Genomic DNA, 27582 nt, shown 5'->3' on the forward strand with positions numbered 1-27582 from the left:
TTATACAAAACAATGCTTATGCATTTTCTTGTTTTATTTTGGATTACTACTCATGGATCCCCCCCCACCTCAGATGCCAAGGCAGATCTGGAACCATTTTCTGATTGATCAGAATTTCCCAGTATACTTTACATAAAAGAGAAACAGAATTTGTTCACATTTAGAAAATGAACTGGAACCATCTTCAAAACAACAGTTTTTCAGGACTGTGTAGGTTTTCACAGCATGAGACAGAGGACAGAAGGTCACTGAAGACACACAGCTTGGTGTGCTTTCCAACCTGTCCCTCAGACTCACCTGTTGCTTTAAGTACAGGTTTGAGACTGACAGTGGGAAATCTGATTACCTGACCAAAATGGCAATACCTGAAGTGTTTAAGTCAGTTGGCCAGACTGCAATTCATAGGCTTACTTTTATACGGCATTGCAATGTACATGAAAATAACAAAACTGTGTTTTCAAAGATGCGAGGAACATTATGCGAATGTGACAGATGGATCTGTGAACTGGAAAATCTCCTCATCAAAAAGGTCTTCCGGCAGTTCTTCATCTCCATCAGCAAAAAATGTAGGGAATGGAGGGTTTTTATTGCAGTCCTTGTAAGTAGGCAATTTGCTATCTCTGACCTGAAAAGCAGGAAGGGGGAGAGTACGGTTAATAAATCTTACAGAAGATTTTCAGACAGTGATACACTAGAATTTAAAGAACTCAGTTTGCATGCATAAGAAAAACACAACAAGCACTCACAATGCACTTATTTAAAGAATTCCGGTATAATCATCCGTTACTTTAACATCAATCTTAGCTATTCAATTTAACATTTTGCACTTATCCTTAAAGAGATTTTAAAAATCAACAAAACTAAACAAACAAACAAACAAACAAAATTTTAAGAGAATTTGTCATTACAGTGAATCAAAACTCACTCATATGAATTCATTGCTCAGTATTTTAAAATGTTATTAAAATAGAAGTATAGCCTGTTTGAACAGTGGTTACTTCCCACAGTATGTTCCTACATGACATTCCAGGTTATATTATGCAGCGTAATCACCTCTTCAAGAAACAAGACATGTGTTTGCATGTATGATGCAAACTAATTATGGCAACTAATTTTACAAAGATATGTGCATGTGCTATACTGAATTCCTCTGGCTATTGCAGAGCTGCTCAGTGACTGCAGAGTTAAACATGTAAAATTTTTCACTCAGGAATCAGCACCTTAGCTTGCTGAACAAGAGCCTCTAAGACTGTTCATTTTCAAGAACCTTGGTGCCACAGAGAAATTCCATCACTGACCTCTCTGCATGTGGAAAGATTTAAAATCTAGCCCCTGAAACTCCAATCTCTGAAGAAAATTAGTAGCTAGAATTATCAGCAAAAAGCAGTTTGTCTGCAGTAGCAGATAGAAAGTTGGTATCTCTGAACAAAAAAAAAGTTACAAATTCTTAAATTTGATTTAAAATAAATTCTTTTTTTCTATATTGTTACATATGATCTTCCTCCTGAGCTGTAATAATCCCTTTCAGGCACTATACTAAAGTAGTAGATTTAAAAAAAGTGCAAATAGATTAGACAAAATTTTAGTAGAGAGAAGATAAGCTCTTCCTCTTAGTTTTTGGTGGGCTTTTAAAGAAGAGGACACTTGTTCTTACTTGGTTGGACAAAGATCTCACATAGGACAATTCTGATTTATGCCAAAAATTAAATTTAAAAAAATTTATGCCTATGAATGCTCTGTGCACTGTATTTACCAAATTCATATCTACTATTACTTGAACCTTTCCCGAAGTCCATGAGGATTCCTGCAGATGGCATGTACGGTGAATTTGACATTCCAATATTTTTTTAAGGGCAGGCTTGATAAACAAATGAAAACCTTTTGCTAAGAATGAGGGGCTCAACACGTTGCACTGGTTAGGATGGCTAAGTAGTTTTTCAATTAGATCTTTCCTCTTCTGCAGAAGTGTTCTCTGTGGCCTTATGAACTGCCAGACCTGTAGTTTCACATTGCATATCTGGATGGAATGAACTAGGGGCTGAGGTCTCAGTCCACAGACCTCCACTGCAACAGATCCAGCACCAGTGAGTTCAGACGACACAGCCAGAGAGCTTCAGCATCCTTCACCTGAAGGATGGCGTTTTCAGAGATGTCATCTTTCCCTTTCAATATGCTGTGGCTGCTTCTTTTACTATATGAAACCACATTTTAATCGCTTCACTGGTTATCTATTATTTCCCTTGCTAATTTTTCCTTTACTCTCCAATCTTATTACACATCAAAAGGTTTCTCTGTCAACAGCAAAACCACCCATGATCCTTGCATGAGTATTAAAAAGATTAGAATAAATTATTTTATTTACGATAACTTACTCATGTAATGTATATATTATTTAAATGTTTTTCATGCCTAGTTTTTGTTATTGCTGATTATTTTCATCATTAAATAGTCTGTGCTGTTACATACAGGCTCTGTCATTGCAGGCAGCTCTGGACACCCATAAAATGAAAGGAATTGAATTGTTTGTTTTCCTCTTATTTTTTTTTCATTTCTTCTTAAAATGATTTCTTATGACAAAATTTAGCAGTAAGACAACTGCTCTTAACGGAAGGCAAATCCAACAGTCTAATCTTGGTCCTACATTAGTTTATCTAAATGAATTTAAGATTTCTGTTCAGACAACATTGTATGAATTACATGTTAATGCCAAGGAGCATTTTGGACATGGTATCTCCAGTGTGGTATGGAGAATTCTTATAACAGTTTTAAGATTCTCATTAAACACCTCCAACAGACCATTGTTGCTCTCAGAGGAGTACAACACTGTTTCATTTTGTGCTTTCCAAACTCCTCAGAAGCTTGACAGATCCCAGAAGCACAGGCCACATCTGATGATAAAATAGTTTTCTTCTAATATGCTTTTTTTTTTTTTTTTTTTTTTAATAACTGATGCAGTATTTCTCTTGACTGGTGAAAACTACTGCTCTTTTTCCATCTTCTACATTCATAGCTTTCAAATGCAATTTAAAGCAAAAAAGTGCTATCTAGAGCATCACTACCGAACTAAATGAAACTCTTTCTTCTTGAAAATTAAAAGGGTTAGATATTATTATTCTATTACCAGGTGTTATCATTATCATTCCTATTTAAAGGAAGAACTCAACTTCATTTTACACCTGTAAGTACTGGTTAGCAACTAAAACATGGTAAGATTTATATGTCTTCTCAAGAGAATTATTTCATTACTCCCTTTACATTTATAAAGGGCCCAGCATACCAAAGGTTTCCTGTATCTGTTACCTCAGATCCCTGAACAATAATTTCACAGTGGTATAAAGTGTGCAGCAGCAGCAGCAGCAGCAATACTTGTCTGTAAAAGCATGTACACAGAAAAGAAGTGCAGGTGATCCAGCACAGCTCTTCCTGTTCTCCTAGTTACCTTCTGAGAACATCCTTAATAAAGGAGTAAGTTTCCATGCTGTGTTATTAAAATCCAGTGAATTTGGCTTTCATCCACGAAAGGAATCAAGCTCATAGTCCAAAATGTTACTGCAATCCATAAAAGCATTTGCTGTATACCTCATATAATAAATGCTTGGCTTACTCAACTGCTGTGTTAATAGCACTATATATTACAGTAGACTATACCATAGATAGATGGTATATACAGATGATGGTATAACCACTACAGTGTATTCTCTGACAGGTCATTTTATTAAGAAAAATACTAGAGAAAGCTGAAATTGGAGCTGGTTGGGTTTTTGCCACTAAATCTTTAGAACAGTCGTAAAGGGTTTTGCAGACAATTAATAAACTGCACTTACGTATGTCCCCTATACTGACAGCATAATTGGTAGTATAAACAAATACAATTGCAGAAATCTATCACCACAAAAGGCTTAATGTGGTCTTAAACAAGCATTAAAAACTGATGCTTAAGTCACAACTCACATCTCTAGTTTAACAGGGCTTCAGGCTGTGCTAGCAACCATGCCAGCTGTTTGCTAAACATAAAAATATGTTTAAATACAGAAAATTATTAGAAAAAAGCTCCCCAGGTGTCACACATCACCTAACTCAGCTTCTCTGCTATTTTTGGAGCTAGACATAAAAATAGAGCCCAAGAATTATATCCATTTCTGATCAGCCTTATTCTGTCTCAGGAAATAACCCAACCACAGAAACCTGCCCAAACCTCCACACAACCCTATGAATGAGGCCCAAGGCACAGGACAGAGAATATGAAAGAACTGAAGGCATTACACTATTCCTGCATGTCCTCAACTTGAGCAGAGTGCACCCAACCCAGGTATCAACAACTAGAAATGCAACACAGTAACACAGGGAAGTGCGACACAAAATATGTAGGACACAAATCACTACATACTTCTCTTAAAAAAAAAAAAAAAAAAAAAAAAAAAAAAAAAAAAAAAAAAAAAGAAGGATAAAGAGCCAAACAAAAATAAGGAATCTCAAGACTTAAGTTACTAGCTTAAGTGGAATATCATACTAAAGCAACTATGTATACTTCAGTTTAACTCAGGTCTAGCATACAGACAGGCCAGTTCAGTATCTGACTTGCTAAGCAACTCCTATGGGCTACAAGATTTGCCAGAATTTCTGCCTTCACTACAAGAGAGACACTCAAAGTGACCAACACTGAATATCCTAAGAAAATCAGGTGCCTTAAAATTAGGACAGGTATAAAACACTATCAAAAACAAACTATAACAACGTGAATTATAATATACTATATTACCCTCCACTATAAGGCATCTATTAAAAAAAGGAGTTAAGCCTTGTGCATCTCTCTCGAATGACAAAAGAGAGAACTTTTTGTTAATACACCTGGGAGAGCAATCCAGAGCCATAACCTTTGGAAAGAGAAAGCTACTACAGACAGTAACTACAGGCCCTGGGATCCAAGAAGATACCCCAGAAAGAAGCAGGTGTTTCCTGAGGTAGGCTATCTTGATAGGCCCAACACATAAATTTTACAAATGCTTACTCTGTAATGTTACTCTTGTAACAAAAGAGCTCTGCATATTCCAGCACATTCCTGAAATTTTTAAATTTTATCAGACCTTGCAATTGAGAAAGAAATCCATGCTAAAGTAAGCCTTTTTCATTAGTTTTCCAGTTGGCTAGAAACATTACTGATGTCAGTTATTTACCTGCATACTTCAGTGTACAATATCAAATGAAAAGCTGATTCTAATTAAAGCCAGAAATCCATCAATCCTAGTATGCTGCAGTTTTATTCTGCTGAAAACAAAACTTGAAAAATTTAAGTGATTCATCTCTGTCTGAATACAGTGCTGATGCACAAAGTTTCCAAAAATACAACATACAAAATAAATATATGCCTTAAAGGTGCACTATGGTTTTAATGGTTACCAAGCAACACAGAGTGGGTACTGAACACAAACGCCTTCCCATTGGAGGCACACAAAGAGGAAAGCCTTACACAGTATTTCACTCTGGAGCTCAAAGACAGATGGATTCAAATTCCCTAGACATTATTCCTACTTAATTAAAGGCAGGTATTTAGTGGAATGAACAGTAATTACAACAGCTAATATCCCATAATTCCTCTCCCTAACTACAGATCCAAACAAAAATACAACAATATATTGGAAGTCGATGTCTATGAGCAAACAAGAAAATATCCTGGAAGAAAGGTGTAAGGCAAGCTAAAAACACCAGAGATGAGTGCAACAAGACTAATGGAGAAAAAAGAATCCAGAAAATAGAAAACAAAATAGTACTGCTTTACCTGATTTTATAATTAAAGCCTTTTCTACTCTTTGCAGATTTATTTGAAAAAATAAGGGGAAAAAATGAATGTAATGTAATTCATATGGCTCATGCAAGGAAAAAACCACAGACTGGATCCACCAGCTCAAGGAACTGGAATGAAATGTTGCTTACTACATAACTGTCTTCAACCTCCAAATAAGACTGGAAGCAATTTTTGGAAACCTATTTCTTAATAGCAATAATACCTACTGCTGTGTCTTTATCTCAAACAGTGTTATTTATTATTAAATGTCATGAAAGTTTGAGTCTGGAGCACTTTGGTCCAGACCTTTCATATACTCTTTTATTTTAAGCAAGGAGCTCTAACGGAAGAAACACCTCATTCTTCCCATGTATGTTCTTCTCCAAGCACTGTGTGCAGTGCCTGATCAGCAAGGAAAGAATGATTGGTTTCAATGAGATCTTCATGGTGTACATAAGAACATGCAGTATTAACACACACAGTTTGGTTTTTAAAAACAAATTATATTACAGGTGTGTAATAAATGCTTGCTTTCCTACCTCACTTAAAATCAGAAATAAAAATTAGTTTATTTGGTGTAGTTAGAATAAAAGTTATAATCTGGTAAAAAGAGGTACTGTATTCAGTCTCAGTGGCTTCATAGTATGTTGCATCCTTAGAGATAAAACATGTGAGATTCATACTTGCATTTGCAACCAAGTGCGGATTTTAACAGCATGACTAGGATAACAAGGTGCACCATCTTTTTCAACAATAACTCTTGCTTAAGAGAACTATTAAGATCAAAGACTACAGTCTGGGCATCAAACATTTCTCAATTTTTCAGCTACATTATGCTGCTTGTATGCATCCATTATAATTTAAAACTAACATCCTAAAATAAACTCCCATTTAATTAAATATAAGACTGACACAGAGCAACCAGGTTCATGCTTCTGGATTAGGAAAAAATACTTTGAACACAGTTAAGAAAAGGTCATTCAGCCCAATATACAGATGAAAAGCCAGCCAAACGACACTCTTAATTCTATGTAATTGATGCCATGCCCAGTAATTTTGCAGAAGTTGTCCTGAAAGCTACTTTTCCTGGACATCTGTTAACCAATATTCACTATATTGGAAGAGAAATACGTAATGTATTCTCCAGGCTTAGGCTGGACATTAAAATAAAAACCGTTTAGAGATACTTTGCCTCGGGAAAAAGGCCTTATTTGCAGTGAGAGAAACACCATTTTTCTATGGGTAAAGCACCTATTTGAAAGCAAGGCTGGTGTACGTAAGGCCTAGTAGCTGGAGAGTTCTGCTCCACAACTAAGAGACAAAAACCAGATGTCCACAGTAAAATAGAAAAAAAAATAAACCATTTGAAAACACCTGAATTTGATGAAGTCTAACTTTTCAAGTCCTGAACCATTTAAATCCTTGCAATACTTCCAAGGATTTAAAACTGTCAGAAACACAGGTACATGCATACCAAACTCTTTTTAGTCCTTCATAGCAAAGACATTTGATATCCTGCAATCTATTAAGTCAGAATGGAAACAACTTCCTCCCAAGTAAGTGGTGTTTGCAGGTGTGTAGAATATACGCAATTGGAAATAAAAATCTGCTTTGAAAACTACCCTTAAAGAGCACTTTTTGTGCTTTGATGCAAATTATTTACATCGTAAGAACCCTTACTAGACTCTTCATTGTTTTAAGACTGACTACGGAAAGCTGAAGAAATCTCCATAAAGTTCGAAATTAATCCTGAAGACTGCAACAGAAAATACCACTGGCACATTTATACTGATTCCAAAGGCAACTCAGATCTTCATTGTGAACTCCAGCTGTCTCTTCCTGTACCTCAACTTCTTGGAAAGATAACTGCTACTGGGTACAGGAATACTTTAAATAACCTCTAAAGCAGGACTTGCTGTGTATCTCTGTTCATGAATACAACACTTAATAACATTCTGGAAACATTACCACCATGTTACAAACTCATGTTAGCATTCAAAGGGGATGGACATAGCCTAGAGACACTTACCACAGGGTTCAGTAACTGTGCTGGTGTATCATAAGGTACATGGGTGCAAACCTAAGAAGGAGCCATTTAGAGTGTCCTACTGAGCCATTTAGGGTGCTTACTGCCCCTACTGACCACGCTCTTTCACAGATCTGATTCCACTGCCCTTTAATTCAACAGTACAAGATTTGTCAGAAGACATTAAAATTACATCCTACAGTGTTTTTCCATCTATAAATTGATGTGTAGAGAGCTTAGGAGTCACCAATACCAGTACTGAAAGTAGCAAACATACCTTCACCAGACAATTGGTGTGACCTGGAACAGACCCATTTACATAAATAATGTCATGTTTTGTATTGATCCTCCACACCTAGGAGACAGAAACAAAAAATCAGACACTGAGACCTGTTTAGAGACCATTCCCAGTTTTATAAACAGTAGTCCAGCAAAGCCCAAACTGATGAAAAATGTTCTGCACAGGCCTAAACTTGGCACAAATTCACTCACATGCCACTCTGGGTGCAAAGCTTCCTAATGCAAGAGGCTGAAACAGTTTGAAAGTGCTGGTGACCAGTCTGCATTTGGTAAAGCAGCTCTTTGTTCAGTGTAACACCAAACAAAGCTCCTAGGTCTCTTTTCCCTCTAACAGCAACATGTTGAAAAACATGAAAAACATCACAGGTGACAAAGTAAAACAAACATCTTCATAAAAATGTTCCTGTGACCATGTTAATTTCTTAACTCAATGAGGTGCTCAACTACATACATACATTTTCTGCTACAAAAAAATAGTAAACTGAGGACAGCAGCAGCACTTTTTAGCAAACTAGAGGTCAACATGCTTTTTGTGCAAACTGCAGAAGTTCTCTTCAGAGACAGAGTTGCTTTAATAGCTCAAGAGCTGCTGCAGCTATGCACAAATAAGAACTGGGACAGAAACTATAACACCCTTTTTGCACATGGAAGTGAAAGGCCATGATCAAGTTAGAGCTTCAAATAACTCAGATTCGGGTTGGGTCAACAATGGAATAGGTGTGGAGACATTAACTGAAGTCACCAAAAGCCCGATTGTTTTCCCTCTTCAAAGGCAGAAGTCAAGAGATGTAATGAAAAACACACTGGATGTGGAAGTATCACCCAAAATCCCAGCTCCCACGGTACCACAAACACAAAGGATGCTCAGATAAGTTATTTGAGAACAGGAGAACACATTTGCTGCTCTGGTCTTTCCAGCTTGCTAACTTCAAGATGCTGTGTGGGTTCTGGCAGAGATGACAGACAGGACACCACTGCTTGGCAATGCCACCACCTTATACACACATTGGTATACCCAGAACTCACCTTTAATCCAAAAGATGTCCTGTAGATGTTACCCATTTTACCAGGCATTTTCTTTCCCCGATAAACTTTGGCAGCTTGCTAGATAAAAACAAGGCCAAAATCACCAAGTTAACTGCAAGAGGTACACTTACAAACTCAAGAGGTACACCAGAGAAAATATGTTGGTATTTCTAAGGCTGAAAACACATAATATCAAGAAAATGTAATCCTGATAAGCATTTTAAGTACCTCCTGCCAGAGGTTAGGATTTACTCTACATGTGTTCTGAAATACTTAACCACAATCACAAAATTATATATATATATAAAAACACACACACACACACACACGCACACTGTAGCTTCTCTCCTCCCCTAATCAAAAAGTTTTTACACTGATGTGAATCAGATCTTTTTTAACGTGTGTATTCTTGACAATAAAATTTTTAATTCCATTCCCCAGAATTCTTTAGTTTCTGTACCCCATTTTTGATTGGCTGGGCATAAGCTGGACAAGAAAGGAGGGGAAAAAAAGGCAGGAATAAGTGCACTGTTATCAAGAGATTTGTATCCTGCACCTCTCTGTTATTCATTAATAACGTTTCTTGGGGTTTTTCTTAATTCTTGTGAAAATCATGATTTCAGGAAATCAGTTGCAATGCCGTTCTAGGGAGAGGATTCTCTACTGAACAGCCCTGAATTCCAAGAATGTCTGATATGGCCAGCCATAAATGGAAAGTACTATCAAGGTATTGTTCTTCCCCTGTTGCATCCTTTCACCTTGTTTCCTTCTCATCATACCTATTTCCAATACCATTTTTCATTCTGTATATTTCATGAAATTACATGCAACATTACTGCTTAGGAAATTCTAATTTAAAGAAAGGTAAAGAGGGGTTATTTTGTAATGATGAATACCATCTGCTAAAATCATGTTTAGTGTTCAAATATTTACATTCTTCAGTGAAAACAATGCCAGCTGTCAAATTCTTTTTCCAGCTGAAACTGAGGACTATAAATCAGTAATGCATGCTTTTACACTCTCAATTACTCAAACTTCATTGACTGTTGCCTTTCTGCTTTTACTATTCTCTTGAGCATTATTAATCCTTTTTTATATTTTCTCTAAGAAATTTACAGACAGTTCATATTCAGTACTCTGACTCAGTGGATTTTAATTAGTTTGCAAAAAATTTCTTAGTTCAGTCTAAATATTGGAAAATCTTTATAAGACAAAGTCTAAAATTAACCTGCCTGAAGAGCTTTTATACTAATATTATTTATAGTTTGAAGTGTAAAAATATGACTCTGTACTCTGCTTAGAAATGCATAGAAGCTTACACACTTCTGGGAATAATTCCCTACTAAATTATGGGGATCAGTTCATTAAGCAGCTACACATGCCAGGCAAGGTGATAAAAGAAACCAGGGTTCCAAAGTACAGTACAATATCTGCAGAATAAAGTAACAGGCAAATCCTTTCCAATCTATAAATGCTGCGATAAAAGCTTCTTAGAACTCTCTTTGAAGTATTAAGACTATTCCTCTCACTATATTACAAAATATGCCAATTATAGCTGAGTTAAAATATGTGCATTTACCAGCAATACAAAATATTTTTAAATCGAGGCCTAAGACAACAGCACTGCTCCTTATAGAGGTTTCTGAACTTCCTTTGCTGCTGGGATTCCCTGCTAGCACAGAGTAAATGTGGCAGCTAGCTACTGTACATTTGTTCAGTTTTAGTGGGCTGTTCTAAAAACACTAAAGGATGTTTTAATGGGAAATGAGAATCCTCACATTGGTAGATATGGCTCCAGGTCGTCTGTGAGTTTTTGTCTGGCCATGGCTTGCAGGCTGACCTTTAAATCCCCACCTTTTCATGACACCTTGAAATCCTTTACCGATTCTGAAAATAATTAAGAAACAAACCTAGGTTAGTCAGACAGAAGGCTTCTAGCTTAGGGAAGAATATACTTAAATAAAATCTGTATTTTAAACTATAAACATATTTTAGCATAATGTTTAAAGATTGCTTTACAGAGTAAGAAGCACTAGAAGAGAGTCAAATAGGCAAGAAGACTAACATAAAATGCTCCTTTCTGTGACTGTCCTCAAAAAAAGTTACCATAATGAATCTGTCACTGAGTGAGCACCAGAACAAACAAACAAAACCCCAGAAAATACCACATACCACAACTTAATGTCAGGCCTAAGCATCGAAAGAAGAAAGCAATGGCTACTTAGAAGGAACATTTCTTTGCAATACTACAACAAACTCATCTCTTGAGAACAGCTTTGTGTTTAGTGACATGGAATTCCCTTGATCCGTACTCATCCAACAAATAAGTTCTAAAACACAGTATCAAACAAAATTTCAGAGTCCATGTCCTTCATCTTTGAGCCACATGGCAGCATTACAGGCTTTGGAATTCTCTATTTGCTGCAGGGACAGACTCAATAGCAAAAATCACCTTACCACTGCACAAAGGAAAAGCTGAATAAAGAGTGTGTTAAACTGGCATTGTCTGTGTCCAAAATGAGAGGTCTGACCACAGTGTTTATGGCTGCACTGATTATTAAATTTAACCTGAAACTGGCTCAGTTGCTCAGAGCATGGTGCTACTGATGCCAAGGTTGTGGGTTCCATCCCTGTAAGGGCCTTTCACTTAAGGAGTTGGACCCCATGATCCTTGTGGGTCCCTTCCAACTTAGAATATCCTGTGATTCTTTGATTTTCCAAGAGAATCCTCTTCCTCTAAAATACAGAAATCCTTTCTCTCCTAATGCACTTCACATGAAAAATAAAAACATGTATGCACTTTGCATCTAAAATAAAACTGGGTATGAGCGTGCACAGAGCACGCCCTATGCAGGAACTGCACTTGACTGATTCCCTGCTCAGCACTGCCATGAAAAACTAGAGAACATACAAACACAGAAAATACCAATATTAATGAAAACTAGATTCTCTCCTCTTCCCACTAGATTCAACTCTCCTCTAACTGCTGTCCTGGTTGCCTTGAACATATCAAATTCAAAAATAGCCATAAAGAAAGACTCTCTTAAGCTACAGAACTGTAAGGAAACCTGAGCTCTGCAATCACGGTGTCTATCTCCTGGTCTTCCCTGCTCAGAACCTACGGGTCAATCCCAGTTAAATTTGGCAAAGAAACATGAAATTGTTTGAATAAAAAAGTTACCAATTAAAAGCTCCTAACTATTTTTTGCTCCTTACCCACAGCTAAGGAAAAGCTAAAACTTAATTAAAGTGGTGATATCTTCCCCTGACCTGGCCAGTCACGCAAGTGATTGTCACCAGCAAGACAAGTCCTTCCAGGCCAGCAGACAGTGGTGGGACATGAGGATATGAAGGGGGCTGGGGCCATGAGAGGAAGCTGAATGAAGGCACCAGTGGGAAGGAGGACCCGGGTACTGGGGTCAGGAACACAAGACAGTAATCTAAAAGATGCAAGGCTTTGTAACACCACTTTCTGAGAGAATCAGCTTATTTTAAAAGCTTGCAGCAGTAAACAGCAATAGTCATAAAAAAAGGTTTGAAAAATACACTTTAAGAGAGGCTCAAAACCTGTGTTTTTTTGTTTTTATATTGCTAGAGAGCAGTAACTATGAAATACACGCAGAAACTAAGCTATAGGAAAACTCAGATCTGTTCTGCCAAAATGCTATTTTTTTCTTTTAAACTACCTATTACTGGCCATGTTTTCCAAGCAGATTACTGCTGGCATCTCTAGCTGGAAGATGGACTTAGCAAAATCTCCAAAACCAACTGCAAGTGGGTTGCAGCTGTGCAGTCAACAGAGCGAGCAGATAAATTCTCTCCTTAAATGATGGGGCTGATGATAAATTCTTTAGCTACAGAAATGCCCTGGCAATTCAGAGAAAACCACACGACCATAGAAAGCTGCCATTTCAAAAGTTAGCACTACTGTCAAACTTAGCCAAGAAGAATAAATCTCTGATGTCATGAAACCACTTCAACATTTCATTCAGCTTACTCATTTTTTAACATGAACAATTTAGAATACTGTCAATTGTGCTTTAAAAAATAAAACACATAAATACTTAATACATGCAAGAGATGTATTATTTTAAAAAAAGAGTTTAGTGCATCAAATATTTTAAGATATCTTCAAAAAAGTGATTATATCATAAGATAGAGTTGCTAGTGTTTAATGATTTATGCAATAGAGAATGCTTGGTTGCTTCCTGGTCCTTCCAATTACACATGTATTTTCTGTGAACGAAGACGCAGATTTTACAGTACTGAAGTCTTAGGAAATTTATAGAAAGTGTGATCAGACTAAACAAAGAGCACTCTGGTAAACCTGAAAGTTCTCTTGCATCATCATGGAACATGAAAACAAATCTTCAACCTCTGAAATATTCTGCCTAAAGTCAAGGAAAGATATCACAATGCTGAAATGAAGAGTATTTTATAATGTACAATGCTTTACTATCTATCATTTTTTATCATATTAGTTCAATAATGTTTCAGATTAGTTTCATTTTTTATTTGTAAAAATCACTCAATTACCTACAAGGACACTTTACCTCATGACTTTCTGACATTAATTTCCTATTCAATATGACACAGCCATCATGATTAAAGTAATTAAATAAGAAGCAGCTATAGGTTTTTTTAATTTTGGAGTTTTTACTTTAAAAAAGAATAAACAATGTGTAATGTTTTTTAAACACATGCCAAGAAGACAAACAATTACACAGTGTATATTTCTTATTTGACTAATGCTCTATCTGAAATAAAGCTGGAACTAGAATAAGAACAGAATATTTTAAACTTTACATTCAGTCTAGATATTCTTAAGGTAAAGAACGACTAACATCTGGTTTATAATAAAATTTAGAACTGGTGAACTAGGCAGTTAATAGCTCAGCCAGTATACCTCAAGCATTCTAAAGAACAGTGTTTTTCCAGCCTAAATTGATTTGAGTAAGACCTGTTTTCAGACAAATGGTGGATTTCTCCACCATATGCAAAAAAAAATTATGAGTACATTTTCCACAAGCCACAATTTATCTGTATTTCTAATGCAAATGTTTTACATTCTTCCAATTGTATAAAATGCAACATACTTTTGAAAGTATTATTTATCTTATACAAACAAGGAAGAGAACTTAAGATGCAAGATTAAAGACATATTATGGAAAATCAGAGAAGGGTTTAATTGCCCCCTTTGCCCTTCTTAAAAATTACTGGGTGTGCATATATTCATAAGTATCACCAATAAAAGAAAAATAATTGTTGAAACTCAATAATTAAGTGGAGATTTAAAAAAAATATTAAGATTTGTCAAAGCAGGATGTTAATACAGTACTATATATTATTTTAACAGATTAACTAACTAGAATACACTCAGAAAGAGTGGATTTGAGTTTGCTACAGTATCTGAAATACAATAACCAAGAATCTACACTGAGGAGGAATGTTTGACATCCTACTTATCCTGTTGTGATATCATGCTAAGACATCTTCTACCTGTTGTCTTGGCTATATATTTCTAATGTTCTACCAGTAACATTAGACACCATATCTGAACACAAAATCCCACATGCATGAGATTTATAAAACTAGATTTGAAATGTAGAATGCCCCTGTTCTTCAACAGATGCAATTTAGTGACTTAGTTTAGTTGGCTTCACTGAGTGAAGCATTACCTGATTCCCAGAAAGTAATCACAGGGAGAAACAATGGTATGAAAAACTAAGACAAGCAAGAGTTAAATAAAAGGAAAATAATCTCTCTGTAGAGTTAAAAATAGAGTTTAATTACAGTTGCTCTGGTCTCACCTGCAGGAAAGCAGGTGCTGAGGTCAAGCACCTGATTTTGTACAAACCCTCATTTTCAAGGTTTGATACAAGTTAAATGCCTGTACCTAATTAGAGAACTTTCATTTCAAAAGCTACTGGAATAAAGCACTCTAATTAAGCAATAATTTATTTTGCTAGCAACTCTTCAAATGTAGTTAATTTAAAAAAGTATTATTTCAACGCAACAGGGGAGAAGTACTCCAACTACTTACTCAGACAACTTTGGGCAAATGGAGAGTTCAGATTCAGGCTCAGATTACACTGTTAATCGAGCAAAACTTAAATAAACTATAAACACTCCAGACTCACCACTCTAATTCTTGCCTATTTCCAACAAAACTACTGTTGGCTTTTTCTTGGGAGTGACAGTATTTCTGATGTTCCTTACCACCCTTACAGTAAAGAATTTCTTCCTAATCTAAACCTACTCTCAGTTTGAAGCCATTTGTCCTGTCACCATAAGCTTTTGTAAATAGTCTTTCTCCATCTTTCTTAAAGGCTCCCTTCAGGTACTGGAAGGCTGCAATTAGGTCACCTGGAAGCCTTCTCTCCTCTAGGCTGAACACTCCCAATTCCCTCAGCCTTTCCTCACAGAGGAGGTGCTCCATCCCTAGGATGGGACCACAGAGTTGGATGCAGTACCCAAGGTGGGGTCACAGGGCTGCAGCCTGTGAGAGAAGCTTCTGGATGGTGTTATGCATTGCAGCTTCAAGATTAGCAAGGCTAAACTTAAGGATTGAGCTTTTAAATTGCTGAAAATAAGTACTAAGGAAAATATTACTTCACTATAGAACACTGACAGCATGCAGACACACTGCCTGCTCTCAGTGCTCTAAAAGCCATTACACACCATGCTGAACAATTATGAGATTTTAAATAAAAATGAAGTGCATATATAAATCTTTAACTGAACCCTCTCAATCCTGTGAAAGTGTTTTTCTTTACAGAGATATAAATGAACCAAATATGCTACAAATCAGCAATACAAACACACAGCTAATTTCTGAAATGGGATCATACAAATATCTGGAGGAAACACATTAGAAATACTGAATTACAATCTAGGATGGATTCACTGAACAGGACCAAGAACTCAGTCTGTTTTTAGCTTGCTAGTATTTTCAAATACTAAAAGCAAGATAAAAATCAATACCCTGTGGCTGTTCACCAATGTCTTCTATACTGCTAAAAAAATCCCTTCCCTTGTTCTTGGAAAAACTCCTAGAAAAACCAAAGCTTTTCTGCATTAACAAAGACTGACACTTTGTCTCCATTAAATGACTGTATTCCTAATGATCAAGTGCTTTGTTTCGCAAACAAGCTATGGTCTCTTGCAGGATGCTCACTGAATGCAATTTAGAAGCAGAATGAATAAAATACCGGATCTAAGTATTGCACAATAAAGTCTGACATGAGAAAAAAATACTAATTCCAGTCAAGTCCTTAAACTATTCTTTTCAATAGAGTGCCCTCACAAATGTAGTGAGGTGTAGTGCTACTAGAATTGCATGGTGGCTGGCTTCCCCATGTATACAAAATCCTGTGAACAGTACTGGACATTTACAGGTATTACATGTGAGACAACTGCAGCTGGGTACACGCTCCATTGCAGAGAAAATAAAACATGTAATGGCAAATCTTGTCTTGGTATCATGACACTGAAACAGGCAGACAGGAGTTCTCCTGGCCAGGGGAAATCACAGATACACTACAAGAACCATGACCAGTCTCTGCCACAAGATGCCAGTTTTTCTTTTGACCACCCTCTATTACTTGAGCACTTGCAGTGGTCTGAGAGGAAATTACTCCTCCCACATTAAAGATCTTTAGCCAGTGCTGGCAAGGACATGAGCTGGAATGTGAGAGAAAAAAAAAAAACACCAACAAAAAAACCCCAAACAATTAGACAGTTCTGCTGTGCTGCTAAATGTATTCACTATCTTTTTGCTATCCTTTCAGTCCACATCTCTCTTCCCATCTCTTAACCAAATTAAAATTAAGCAGTCATTTAGGGAACCGATGCCTTTCAGCATTTATTCTCCATTTTAACATACTAGAGACACTGCATTAAAGACCTCTTTGCCCATGCTAATCATAGGCATGTGAGAGAACACAGGCAGAACCTCAGCCTTAATAGTATTAATAATCTACCTGCCTTGTTCAAAACCAAGAGTAAACCTCATCAAGAAACATAATTTGATATTTTTGACCCAATGAGTGAATTAATTTCCTGTCACGACCATTGCAATTGTATTTCAGCTTTTGTGAGCCATGGGTTCAAGCCAAATTAGAAGGAAAAAAAAAAATAAAAATCAGCCAGTCTCTTTGAGAGAGATCCAAGACATGATAAATCCTCAGGCACCTACGTTTTTGCAGTAACATCCACAAACTGCCCGGGGCGGAAGTGAGCAGCATACAGAGGAGTACCTGCAGGAGAAGAGGAGAGATGATCATGTGCAACCCAGTGCTGAAATCCTCAAACCACGACCCAGCCATTTCCGCCAGGGTTGGTTACAGTCACAGGAAAGGAAACAGAACTCGTTATTTGCATCTTATTTGTTCTTCTTTGTGAACTTCACTGACTGAAACAGATGCTTTGTATTTACTATTTAAGCACACTTCTTAGGATATAACCCAATTTCAGATGAGCAAGAAGGAAGGGTCAAGGCTTTACTCAGATACATTGCCCCTCATACACTGCCAAAGCCCAAAGTGCCTAATTAGTTACGACTCATAATACATATGCTTAGCAAGAAAACAGAATATGCTGCACTTAGAACTACTGGCAGCTCACAAGGTGGAGGGTTTTTTTTCTTTTTAAATCAAACCAAAAAACCAAACAAATCACAAAACCTCTCCACTTACTATAAAAAATGGGGTTAATTTTTTTTTTTTTTTTGCAACACTTCTACTATTAAGACACGGTGTTTCAAAACTGAAATCTGTGGCAAAAGTAAAGCTTCCTCCACTGGGGAATTGTCTACATGCTAACTTCTAGCAGAAACAGAGCTACTGTAGGTCAGTGACATCACTCACCTCACTGTAAATACACTATTTCCTTAAATACTTGCAGTATCAAAATATTAATTTTAGACTTGTTTTGTCTTCAGTGATTTTTTTTTCATCCAAGTGCAAATGTTCTTTCATTAGCAGCTTAAAAAAACCCAACAAAGCAAAACTGATAATTTAGATCATTATAAATGAACTTTAATCTGAAGATCCATGTGGCTGAGTATTTCAGCTTGCAGTCTGTTATATATTCACTAAAAAACCTAAAACTTTAATTGCTTCATGTTTTTTTCAATTGCTTTCAAGCTTTCCCAGATCTGTATGAATGCAAACTGAAATAATGTAAACTTATGCTTCGTAAGTCTCAAGCATAAAAACTTTCAAGTTATTTCCTGTTATATTTACATAATCCACACATTTGGGTAAAATAACTGCCAACTGACACAAAACCATGCACACCAAGGATGTTATATACAAAACACAAACACAGCAAAACCAGTTTGTCAAAAACTTGCAATTCTGCTTTATCTCAAGCTATTGCTTCCATTTATCAGTCCAGACTTCCTTTTCATGTCAGATTTGATTTTTATCAGTTACTGCACTGTCTTAAAAAGGTCTTGCAAAATGCTCTCCTAATGTCACTGAAGATGCAAAACATTAGAACTTTCTACTCTACATAATTATTTAGAAAATACCTGCAGCTGCCAAAAACCACAAAATAAATGCAAACTAAATACACTACCTAATAAAACCTCAGAAACTGGAAACTTTTCATTTGATCGCCAAACCTCCAATACTATGATTTTTAGTGCGAATGTTTTTTATAAACATGTTTTAGTGTGTTTTACTTTGCAAGCTGTCAGAAAAAGCAACCATTGTCCTACTTTTGAATGCAGCAAGAAACAAAACTCAAACTATTTCAGGGTCTTGAGAAACATCACCACAAAATACTGTGTCCCTCTCATAAGCATAAACACTGAACTTCCTGTAACTGTATCCATATTTATGCCCAATAAGTGAGTCAAGATTACAGACGTTTACTTCTTAACTCAATCTTCAGATTAGTAAATTTGGATTGGATTTATTTTCTTATAGATGGAAACAGCAAAAATCCTACATCTCATCAATTAAAAAGTAAAACCCATCTTCTAATTTTCCCTATGAAAAAAGATTGCTTGTGCTTCATAACAAAGAATTCAGCAATTTCTATAAAATACAACACTGAAATATACATCACAACTTCATTTAGGTCTACAAGTGGCAGATGCTAAATGACTATGCCCATAATACTCAGGAGCTCAAAAAGATTACCTGGCTTAATTATGGCATCATCTGTTACATTAAATGTTGAAACTTTCTGCTTCCGTGGCACTCCGGCTTCTTTGAAAATTTCATGTGCAGACTCTGGTTTCTGTAACAAAAAACAGCCATAAAAAAGAAGTCATCTTAAAATATCCAAGAACCAACCTAGCACAGGAGACGATTACAGACTGCCAACAACACTCAGAGAAACAGATACATCATACTAGAATTTCATCTTGAAGCTACCATTTTATCTCTACATAAAGTTTATTTAAAAACTCCTGCCTTTTATTTTCTGTCAAGTAGTTACCCTAGAGCCACCTAACATAAACAAGAGATATATGAAGATATCGAAGATCCGAAAAGCAAACCCAATCATTTAGACTGTAGATGACAGATGCTACTTTTTTTCTTCATGGCTTGCAAGAAGTTGTGTAGTAATTTAGAAGTAGGTTCTTCTTCTCAAAGCTTCTGATAGCTTAGTTCCACACCACAATAAATGTAATTTACTGAACTAACAAAACCATAGAAACAAATTCTCTAGAAACTTCTAGAAATGCTTGAATTTCCACAGAAGAAAATTTTGAGTCTCTGGGCAAAAAAAGAGAAAAATTACTAACAACAAGCTTATGATCCACGTATTTTTAAGATATAGCAAATACACTCAGTGTCAAACCACTGCTGACTTATTAAAGCAGGGATTTTCCTTTCAGATGAGTTTGGCAAATTTAAAAGTACTTAAAATTATTCTCAGCTGTTTTAAACAATACATCTCACAGAACAGCAAACCTCTGAGATGAAACCAAGCAGCAGAAACAGTGATGCAGGAAAATTGTGGCCACAGGGAAAAAAAGTGATGCAGCTGATTTTCCTTCAAATTATGTCTGCAGTTTAAGCATCTAACAAAACTGTCACACTTGGATAATCTCATCTCTGAGGTTTGCTTCTCAAAACTCCTGTGCAATTCCCTCTCTCTCAAAAATTATTTTCTGTATTTCAAGAGCAAGTAATGTGGACGACTTAAAAAATGTTACTTAGTGTATTTGAAAACACAATTCTGAAAATCTGCATGTTACCCTTTCTTTTGTTTTCAAACATTTGTTGGAAAGTGTTAGAACAGAGGAAGTTTTCTGAAGAATGAGGAAGCAAGATGATAAGATCTCTGTTTTAGAAAAAATCCCAGAAATTTTAAGTTTATGAATCTGTTTTTAAGAGTGAAAAGTGTTTCTCCAGAGGTTTGTTAACTTGAGGTCACAGTACAAAATACTTCAAATGCCTTTAAAAAAACAGAGTCAACTGCACACAAAATCTCTCTTAAGACCACAAATATTTGATGGATCAGTGGAGCACCTGTATTAATCTGCAGAACTATATGTGAGGATGAAAAATAAAGATATGACCTTCCTACTAAGTGCCTGTATATCAATGTTTTATCTCCAGCTGTGTAAAGCTGCTGCCTTAAGCTACAGCAAGGGGAGCCCTGTGCTCAGCATGGGTGGCTGGAAAGAACTACCACAGCTGAAGAAGAGCATGATGAAGTCAAAGGGTAAAATTCACTTAAATTTCTAAAGTCCTGCTCTAGGGCTGCTCTGCTCTAACAGCACCTCCTCTTCAAACAGCCAAGTCAGAGAGATGTATTTTTACAAACAAAACATTGCAGTCTTTACAAACCCTTCCTAAAAAGCAATACTGAAAAGGGGAACACTAAGTGAATTCTCAGATGTTTCTCTTTTTTAAAAACACCAGCAATATCTTCCACTATTACAGAAAAATGATCAACATGCCCTCACTTATAGGAAGTATATAAAATAGTTGTGCCAAAAAAGAAATGTTTGAGCACTGACAGCTTTTGAGCATAATTTTGCATTAAAAAATCATGAAAAATCTGTTCACTTATAAGAGAGTGACATACATCAAGCTAAAAAGGAAAAATGAATCTTGCTAAAAATGCAATACCCCTTATCAGTTTTAAAGCAATTTGACACTCCAAAGAAATACAGGAAATTCTTTGTTAGAAAATTACTGAAGGAATCTTTTGATTGAATTCATTAAAAATCAGTACCTGTGAGGAATCTGAGGAAAACAGATGTTCCTATGAGGACTTAACACAAAAGAAATTGCTTATGCTAATAGAAGACAGTATCATTCACCTTTCTTTTAATTCTCACTTCTGACACTTCACAGAGAAAAGAAACACATAAAAAGGATGATAAACATAGAAGAACAATGATCCAAATTTGCAGCTAAACCACAGAAATACATCACTTGTTAGTAAGTAACAAGCAAAACTGCTCAAAATCAGCATGCCAAATTCTTCCTTAGGAATTCTCTAGTTTATACAAAGAAGATGTCAAAAATAATAGTACAAAGCTCAATATAGTAATAATAATAATAATAATAATAATAATAATAATAATAATAATACACAGTTCAGTCTCAGGCCAGGACCTCACCAAAGACTGCTCAAAGGAAATTTAATTAATTTCTTTATTAAAATGAGTCTAAGTTCAACCAAATTAATAGAAGCTAACTTGGGAAAAGTTATGCCCAAAGAGAGTCTTTAACATAACTCACACTACTAAAAACTCATTGAATTGACTTTTTAGGTAGTTCTGCTTTGAAGAAATTTTCATAGAAGCTGTTTAGAAAGAAGTTTTCTTTATATGTCCTCACTTCTGGCATGTTTTTACTCTAACAACATACTGGATTTACTGGTAACATCATCTTCATGAAAAGATCAACTCTAAGGTATCTAAAGGGCAAAATACAACTTGAAAATTATTATTCCCATGACTCTTTCATGTCATAGACCAAAGTAACAGGAAAGAAAAAAACACAGCTGTCATTTCTCCAGGAAAAATGTCATATCTGGAAAGTGGAAATGGACTGAAGTGACAGGATACACACCTGAAGAGTACAAGCTGTGATAGTCAAACATGGCACAAACCAACTGAATAAAAGAATGGTACTTTGAAGCATAAGCATTGCTCAAAATCAGTAGAATATAGTAAAAAAGACAACAGATCTATCAAAGGAAAAAAGGTCCTTCTTCTCTTACCTCCACTAAAGCAGAAACAAGTACACAGATTAATTTTGAGGCCCTGGGAAAAGCATCTGTTTGAAAAATGGAAATCTATGTCCTCAAAAAGCCATGATCATGAACTGAGAAAATCTGCTCAGTACTTATGAGCCCTGGGATTTTTTTACTTGCCGAAATCAGACAACTGAGTGTCAGGATATTGCAAGAATTGAAAAATTATATTTTACAGAAATAATGCATCACAGAAACTGCAATCCTTTGAGGGAATATTTTGTTCCTGCTTGATCTCTAACTCATCCTGAGGAAGGAATGACAGCTCTGTCAGACAACCTCAGCCACTAGAGGTATCTGGGAATTCCACATCAAGCAACTGGTATGTCTAAACAAGTGAGTGGCTTTGATATGGCTGTTGATGAGTTACAATCATAAGGCTATCTTGAAAAGATAAGTCTTAGAGTTACATATCTGCAGAATTACAGGCAAATTAAACAATGTCAACAGACTTGGGGAAAAATTAGAACTGTAGCTAAAAAGACAGTACAGAAGAGTAAGCTAGAGCACCAAGTTGTAAACAACTAATCAAGATGAGTAAGTTTACAACAGGCCCCTGAAGTGTGTATCTTGCAGTCCTCATTTCAACTGCATCTCCACAGACATGAAGAACACACATTTCTCCACTGCTAGCAGTCCTTCAAACCCTTTCACCAGCATGGGACACTGCACATCAAAACGAATTCCTAAACCCACAGCTTTCATAGAGAATAAAGAGGCAAAACTTTCAAAAAGTTCTTCTTGCTATTCTCTCAACCAAGGATTTACACTCGCTTTAGGAAAAGGTAAAGGTGACTGTGAGAAAAGATCAATTACAAAGCACTCTGGTCTATCAATAAATCTTTCAGAGAAGTCTACTTATGCTACTTTTGTTATTGTAATCACAACAGAAACAACTATTCCAACAGTGACACCCAAAGTGCTTCACTTACAGAAAAAGGAGATACATTTTTGCCTCCAACAAGCAGCTTGGCCGTTTTCCCACCTGACTCTTCCTTTGAAACATATCTTAAAACATGGCAATCTTGAACCTAGAGAAAAGAAAAAGTGTTTGTCTGAGCATAAGCAGATGTGTACACTTTAAGACAACAAAACACCAAAGTCAGTCTCTGTTTTCATAGCAGAAGATACAGCCTACAAGTAAGACAGTGAGTGTGTTACATTTTTACCACTGACATTAACTTTTCCATTGAACTGAAGGCTTATTTTAGCAAAAAAAAAAAAAAATTAGTAGAATGCAAACTGATTTCATAAACGGTCTAGAAATTAAAATCACCTTTTTCACACAAGGTATGCACAATCCCTATTGTAAGCATGCACAGCACACTTTCAGACTCCTGCTCCTTTGCCCTGTAAACCTGATGGCCTTCACAGCAGTGGCCCCTCTCATGGCAGCAGCCAGTCAGCAAAAGGCTTCATTGCAAGAGCAGCTGCAGAGAATGTGAAGAAGCAGCTTCAGAGCTACAAAGGCTCAGAAACCAAGGTGAAACTAATCTCAACATACCTGCAAATGCAGAAATAAAAGAAGTGAAGTAGGATAGTTAACCCCAGCTTTGTTGTATCACCTAGGTAACACCACTCACAGCTCTGCAGCACTGAACAGCTGAGGCAGAGGGGCAGACCACTCCTAGAAAGTTTGGATATAAACAGAAAGGGAGTGGGGTACTATACAGGAATGAAGGAAACCTTCACTTTTTTTCAGGATTTCCTACTCTGTTCAAGTAGTAAGTTTCACTTATCCTTGAAACAGCTGGTTTACAATCTGAAAACAGTGTAGGAGATGAAATTCATTATGGATTATTTCACCTTAAGTAGTGTGACAGCATGTTTTTCTCCTGATTTGGTCCATATTGGCATCATTCCCAGTTTTACTGCAACAACACCAACTCTGATGGAATCTGTAGATCAAAACAGAACGTGGATGCACCTTCACACTTAATAACTGAAAGAGTTCATCTAATTATCTGCAAAGTCCCATTAACTCTCATCTTTCTTCTAAGGAGCAGAAGAAGAGAAAACACCACTAAATTCTACCCCCAGTCAGGCTGGGGGTTTTTAACCCCACCAGCAGTAAAGCTGTTCCTATTTCAATTGTGTTTGATAGAAAATGCAACTACTTTTGGTTCAGTTCTTTTTCCAAAATACAATGCCCACGTATTAGAGCCAAACTAACTGTGGAAAAGTTTAGCGCAGGAGGTTCCTCCCACCCCAATCTTTGCAAAGGCAACCTGTCAAGTCTGCCACACAAATTATGTGACCCTTTTGAAAGCTCAAAAACTTAATTCTGTGTTCTACTCCATAAGAATCTGTAATCATAGACCAGAAGTGGCATGTATTATATACTACACTTTTTCTTCAGAATCCAGCAACATGAACATTTTCAAGTTCATACACTTTGTATTCTAAGGAGATTTTTTTAAAAGAATACTTTATTTATTATCTTGTTGTTGGACAGCAGTGGGATGGGCCAGGTGCTAGACTGAAAACTAAACTTAAGAACTAAAAGTTTTTAAAAGTTCTTAACTTTTAAAACTAAAAGTTTTAAAAGGTTCTTAACATCTTGTTAAGTTAAATGCTTTTTTAGAAAACTTTAAAATTATTTTTAGAGAACTGATATACTGTATTTACTTATTTACCAGATTTATTGAATGATTGATGCAAAAGCCAAGAGGAGAATACTTCACAGGACACAATCCTGATGGACTGAATGCAACAACACAACAATAATAATTTCAGCATGAACAGGTATTGCAGAAGAGATATTTCTCACCTGGTGTCCACTTATTCAATGGCCATGGCTCATCTTTCAGAGGGCACAGCTTGCTGGCTGTCTGAGCTTTGTACTCCTCTGCAGTTATCTTCTTGAGGAATTCCACATTTTCTTCAGAAAGATGCTCGTGCCACCACGTTGCATTGTTGATGTGCCTGACTACAAAGCCCAGCTGACCCCTTTCCAGAGGTGGGAAAAGGTTTTAAGTGTCTTATCAGTACAAAAAACGTCTCATAACACGTATGTTATATCTAACTTATTAAACAACTTATTATCTGTCATTTGACTAAGTATTCTGAATTATACCAAAGGGGAGCAAGCAACAACCAACCAACCACACCCTTTATGATAAAAAATCCCCAGCTAGATCCATGACCAAAAGAGGTAACAGTAGGTACTGTTTACCTTAACTTTAGCAAGACATTTTAAAACAATCTCTTGTGGCATCCTTCTATCCAAGATGGGATGTTATGGCATGGATGGGTGGGCTATCAGCCAAGCAAACACCTGGTTGGATCATCAGCTGAAGGAGTCACAGCTGATGGTTTGGACTCCACAAAAAGGCCAGTGACAAGCAGAGTTCCTCAAGAGTCTATTCGGGGACTTGTCCTGTTCAATATCTTTATAAGTGGCCTCTGAGAGAGGAGGAGTGATTAAGTTTGAAGGGAGCAGTAGATGATGCTCAAAGGTGTCCCTCTGCCAGCCAGAGGGACAAACCAACAAGGGAACCAGTGAAATTCATAAAGGAGAAATGCAGAATACTATCCACAAGTCACATGGAATAATTTGTGAGAAACAAGACCAAGGCAGGCCATGCCAATGAGGTACATGCCAGGAGAGTGAGAGAAGCACTATAAACTGAAAAGGGGGATTCAGATTCAACATAAGGAAAAAAAAGTTCAGCCTGAAGACAGTCAAACACTGGCACTGGGGTCTAGAGGGACTGTGAAGATTCAGTCCTTGGAGGCTTTCAAGGCCCAAAACCACAAAGCCCTGAGCAACCTGGTCTGACCTCAGGGCTGGCCATACTGTGAGAAAGAACTTAGACTTCAGCTTAGAATTTGGCTCCTCGGCTGCCTTCCAGCCTCAGCAACTCTCTGATTCTACAAACATTGCTAAACAGCTCAGTGTCCTGCCATAATTTTTACGAGGGCTGAGAAAGGCTTGAATGCTCCCCGGTCCTCTGCAACGTCAACAGCAGAGTATTCAATAGCACAGGTGGTGAATGAATGCACGTGGCCAGCGGGCCAAGGTGACCCAAAGCACGGCAGGTCAAGTCGCTCCCTTGGCTGCAAAGACGCTTTGGATGTGAACACGGCTGTCCTGCCGGAACTCCCACGGCAGGCTGGCGCTGCTTCTAAGACCGGGGCTATTTCTAAGGCTGGAATGCCCCGGCAGTAACCCCTGGGAGGCGAACAAAGCTCCCAGCGCCGGCAGCAGGCTGCAGACAGAGGCCTCTCCAAAGGGCGGCGCCAGGGGCAGGGAGAGGCGCTGGGGAAAAGAAGGATCAGGGCCCCCTCACCTTCCAGGACTGAGGGGAATTCACAGGAACGAGGAGGCGAAACTAATTGCAAGAGCACGTAGTGGCGGGAAAAGGGGGAATGGGTTCCAACTGAAAGACAGTAGGCTTAGATTAGATATCAGGAAGAAATTCTTTGCTATGAAGGTGGTGAGGCACTGGCACAGGTTGCCCAGAGGAGCTGTGGGTGCCCCATCCCTGGCAGCGTTCAAGGCCAGGCTGGATGTGGCTCTGAGCAACCTGGGCTAGCTGAAGGCGTCCCTTCCCACAGCAGACGGGTGGAACTAGATTGTCTTCAAGGTCCCCTTCCAACCCAGGCCATTCTACAATTCTGTGACCTCGGGGCTGCGACAGGGGCCGAGCCACGCTTTGCTCCCCGCTCTTCCTGCCCCTTCTTTCCCTCCCCTCTCCTCCCCCGGAGCAGCCCCCTCCCCTCCCAGCTGTATCGCTGGCTACCTGTGTCCGGGAGCCGGCGCCGCCGCTGCCCAGAGGCGCGGGCCGAGCCGGGCCAGCCGCCCCCAGCCCGCCATGCCGCCACCCCGGCGGAGCCGCCGCCTTCCGGCCCGCCGCGTGCGCCGCTGGAAACCTTCCGTGCCGCCCCGCACAGAGAGTTCCGCGCCGCTGGAAACCTTCCGTGCCGCCCCGCACAGAGAGTTCCGCGCCGCTGGAAACCTTCCGTGCTGCCCCGCACAGAGAGTTCCGCAACGCGGGCGGCCAGACCGAGAGTCACATAAAAACTCCTGAATCGCCCCAAAGTCGGGGCGTGGGCTGCAGCGCCCGTGGCCGAGGGAGCCGCTCTGACCCGGGGGGAATACCTCGCCCATCTCTTCTGCCTGCATTCCAGCCGGGAGCCAGTGCAATCCAACACAGGAGTGTCTCAGCCGGGAAAGCGCCAGCGGCTGGGGGCGTTTATCGCTGGCAAACGC

The 27582-nt window shown here is 37.8% G+C and overlaps 1 protein-coding gene across 1 annotated transcript; it reads right to left on the reverse strand.

The window, feature by feature from the left end:
- Positions 1 to 27186, reverse strand: MRPL3 (mitochondrial ribosomal protein L3; the record flags this gene model as incomplete). Its single annotated transcript, XM_083855723.1, has 10 exons — positions 1 to 625; positions 8086 to 8163; positions 9135 to 9212; positions 10913 to 11021; positions 17332 to 17392; positions 19286 to 19385; positions 23300 to 23398; positions 24174 to 24265; positions 25138 to 25316; positions 27113 to 27186. 10 exons carry the CDS (start codon positions 27184 to 27186, stop codon positions 476 to 478), a joined length of 1020 nt encoding a protein of 339 aa, XP_083711849.1. The 3' UTR covers positions 1 to 475.
- Positions 27187 to 27582: the final 396 nt, after the last annotated feature.

Source organism: Zosterops lateralis, assembly GCF_965231275.1.
Source record: "Zosterops lateralis genome assembly, chromosome: 1".
Taxonomy (NCBI): Eukaryota; Metazoa; Chordata; class Aves; order Passeriformes; family Zosteropidae; genus Zosterops; species Zosterops lateralis.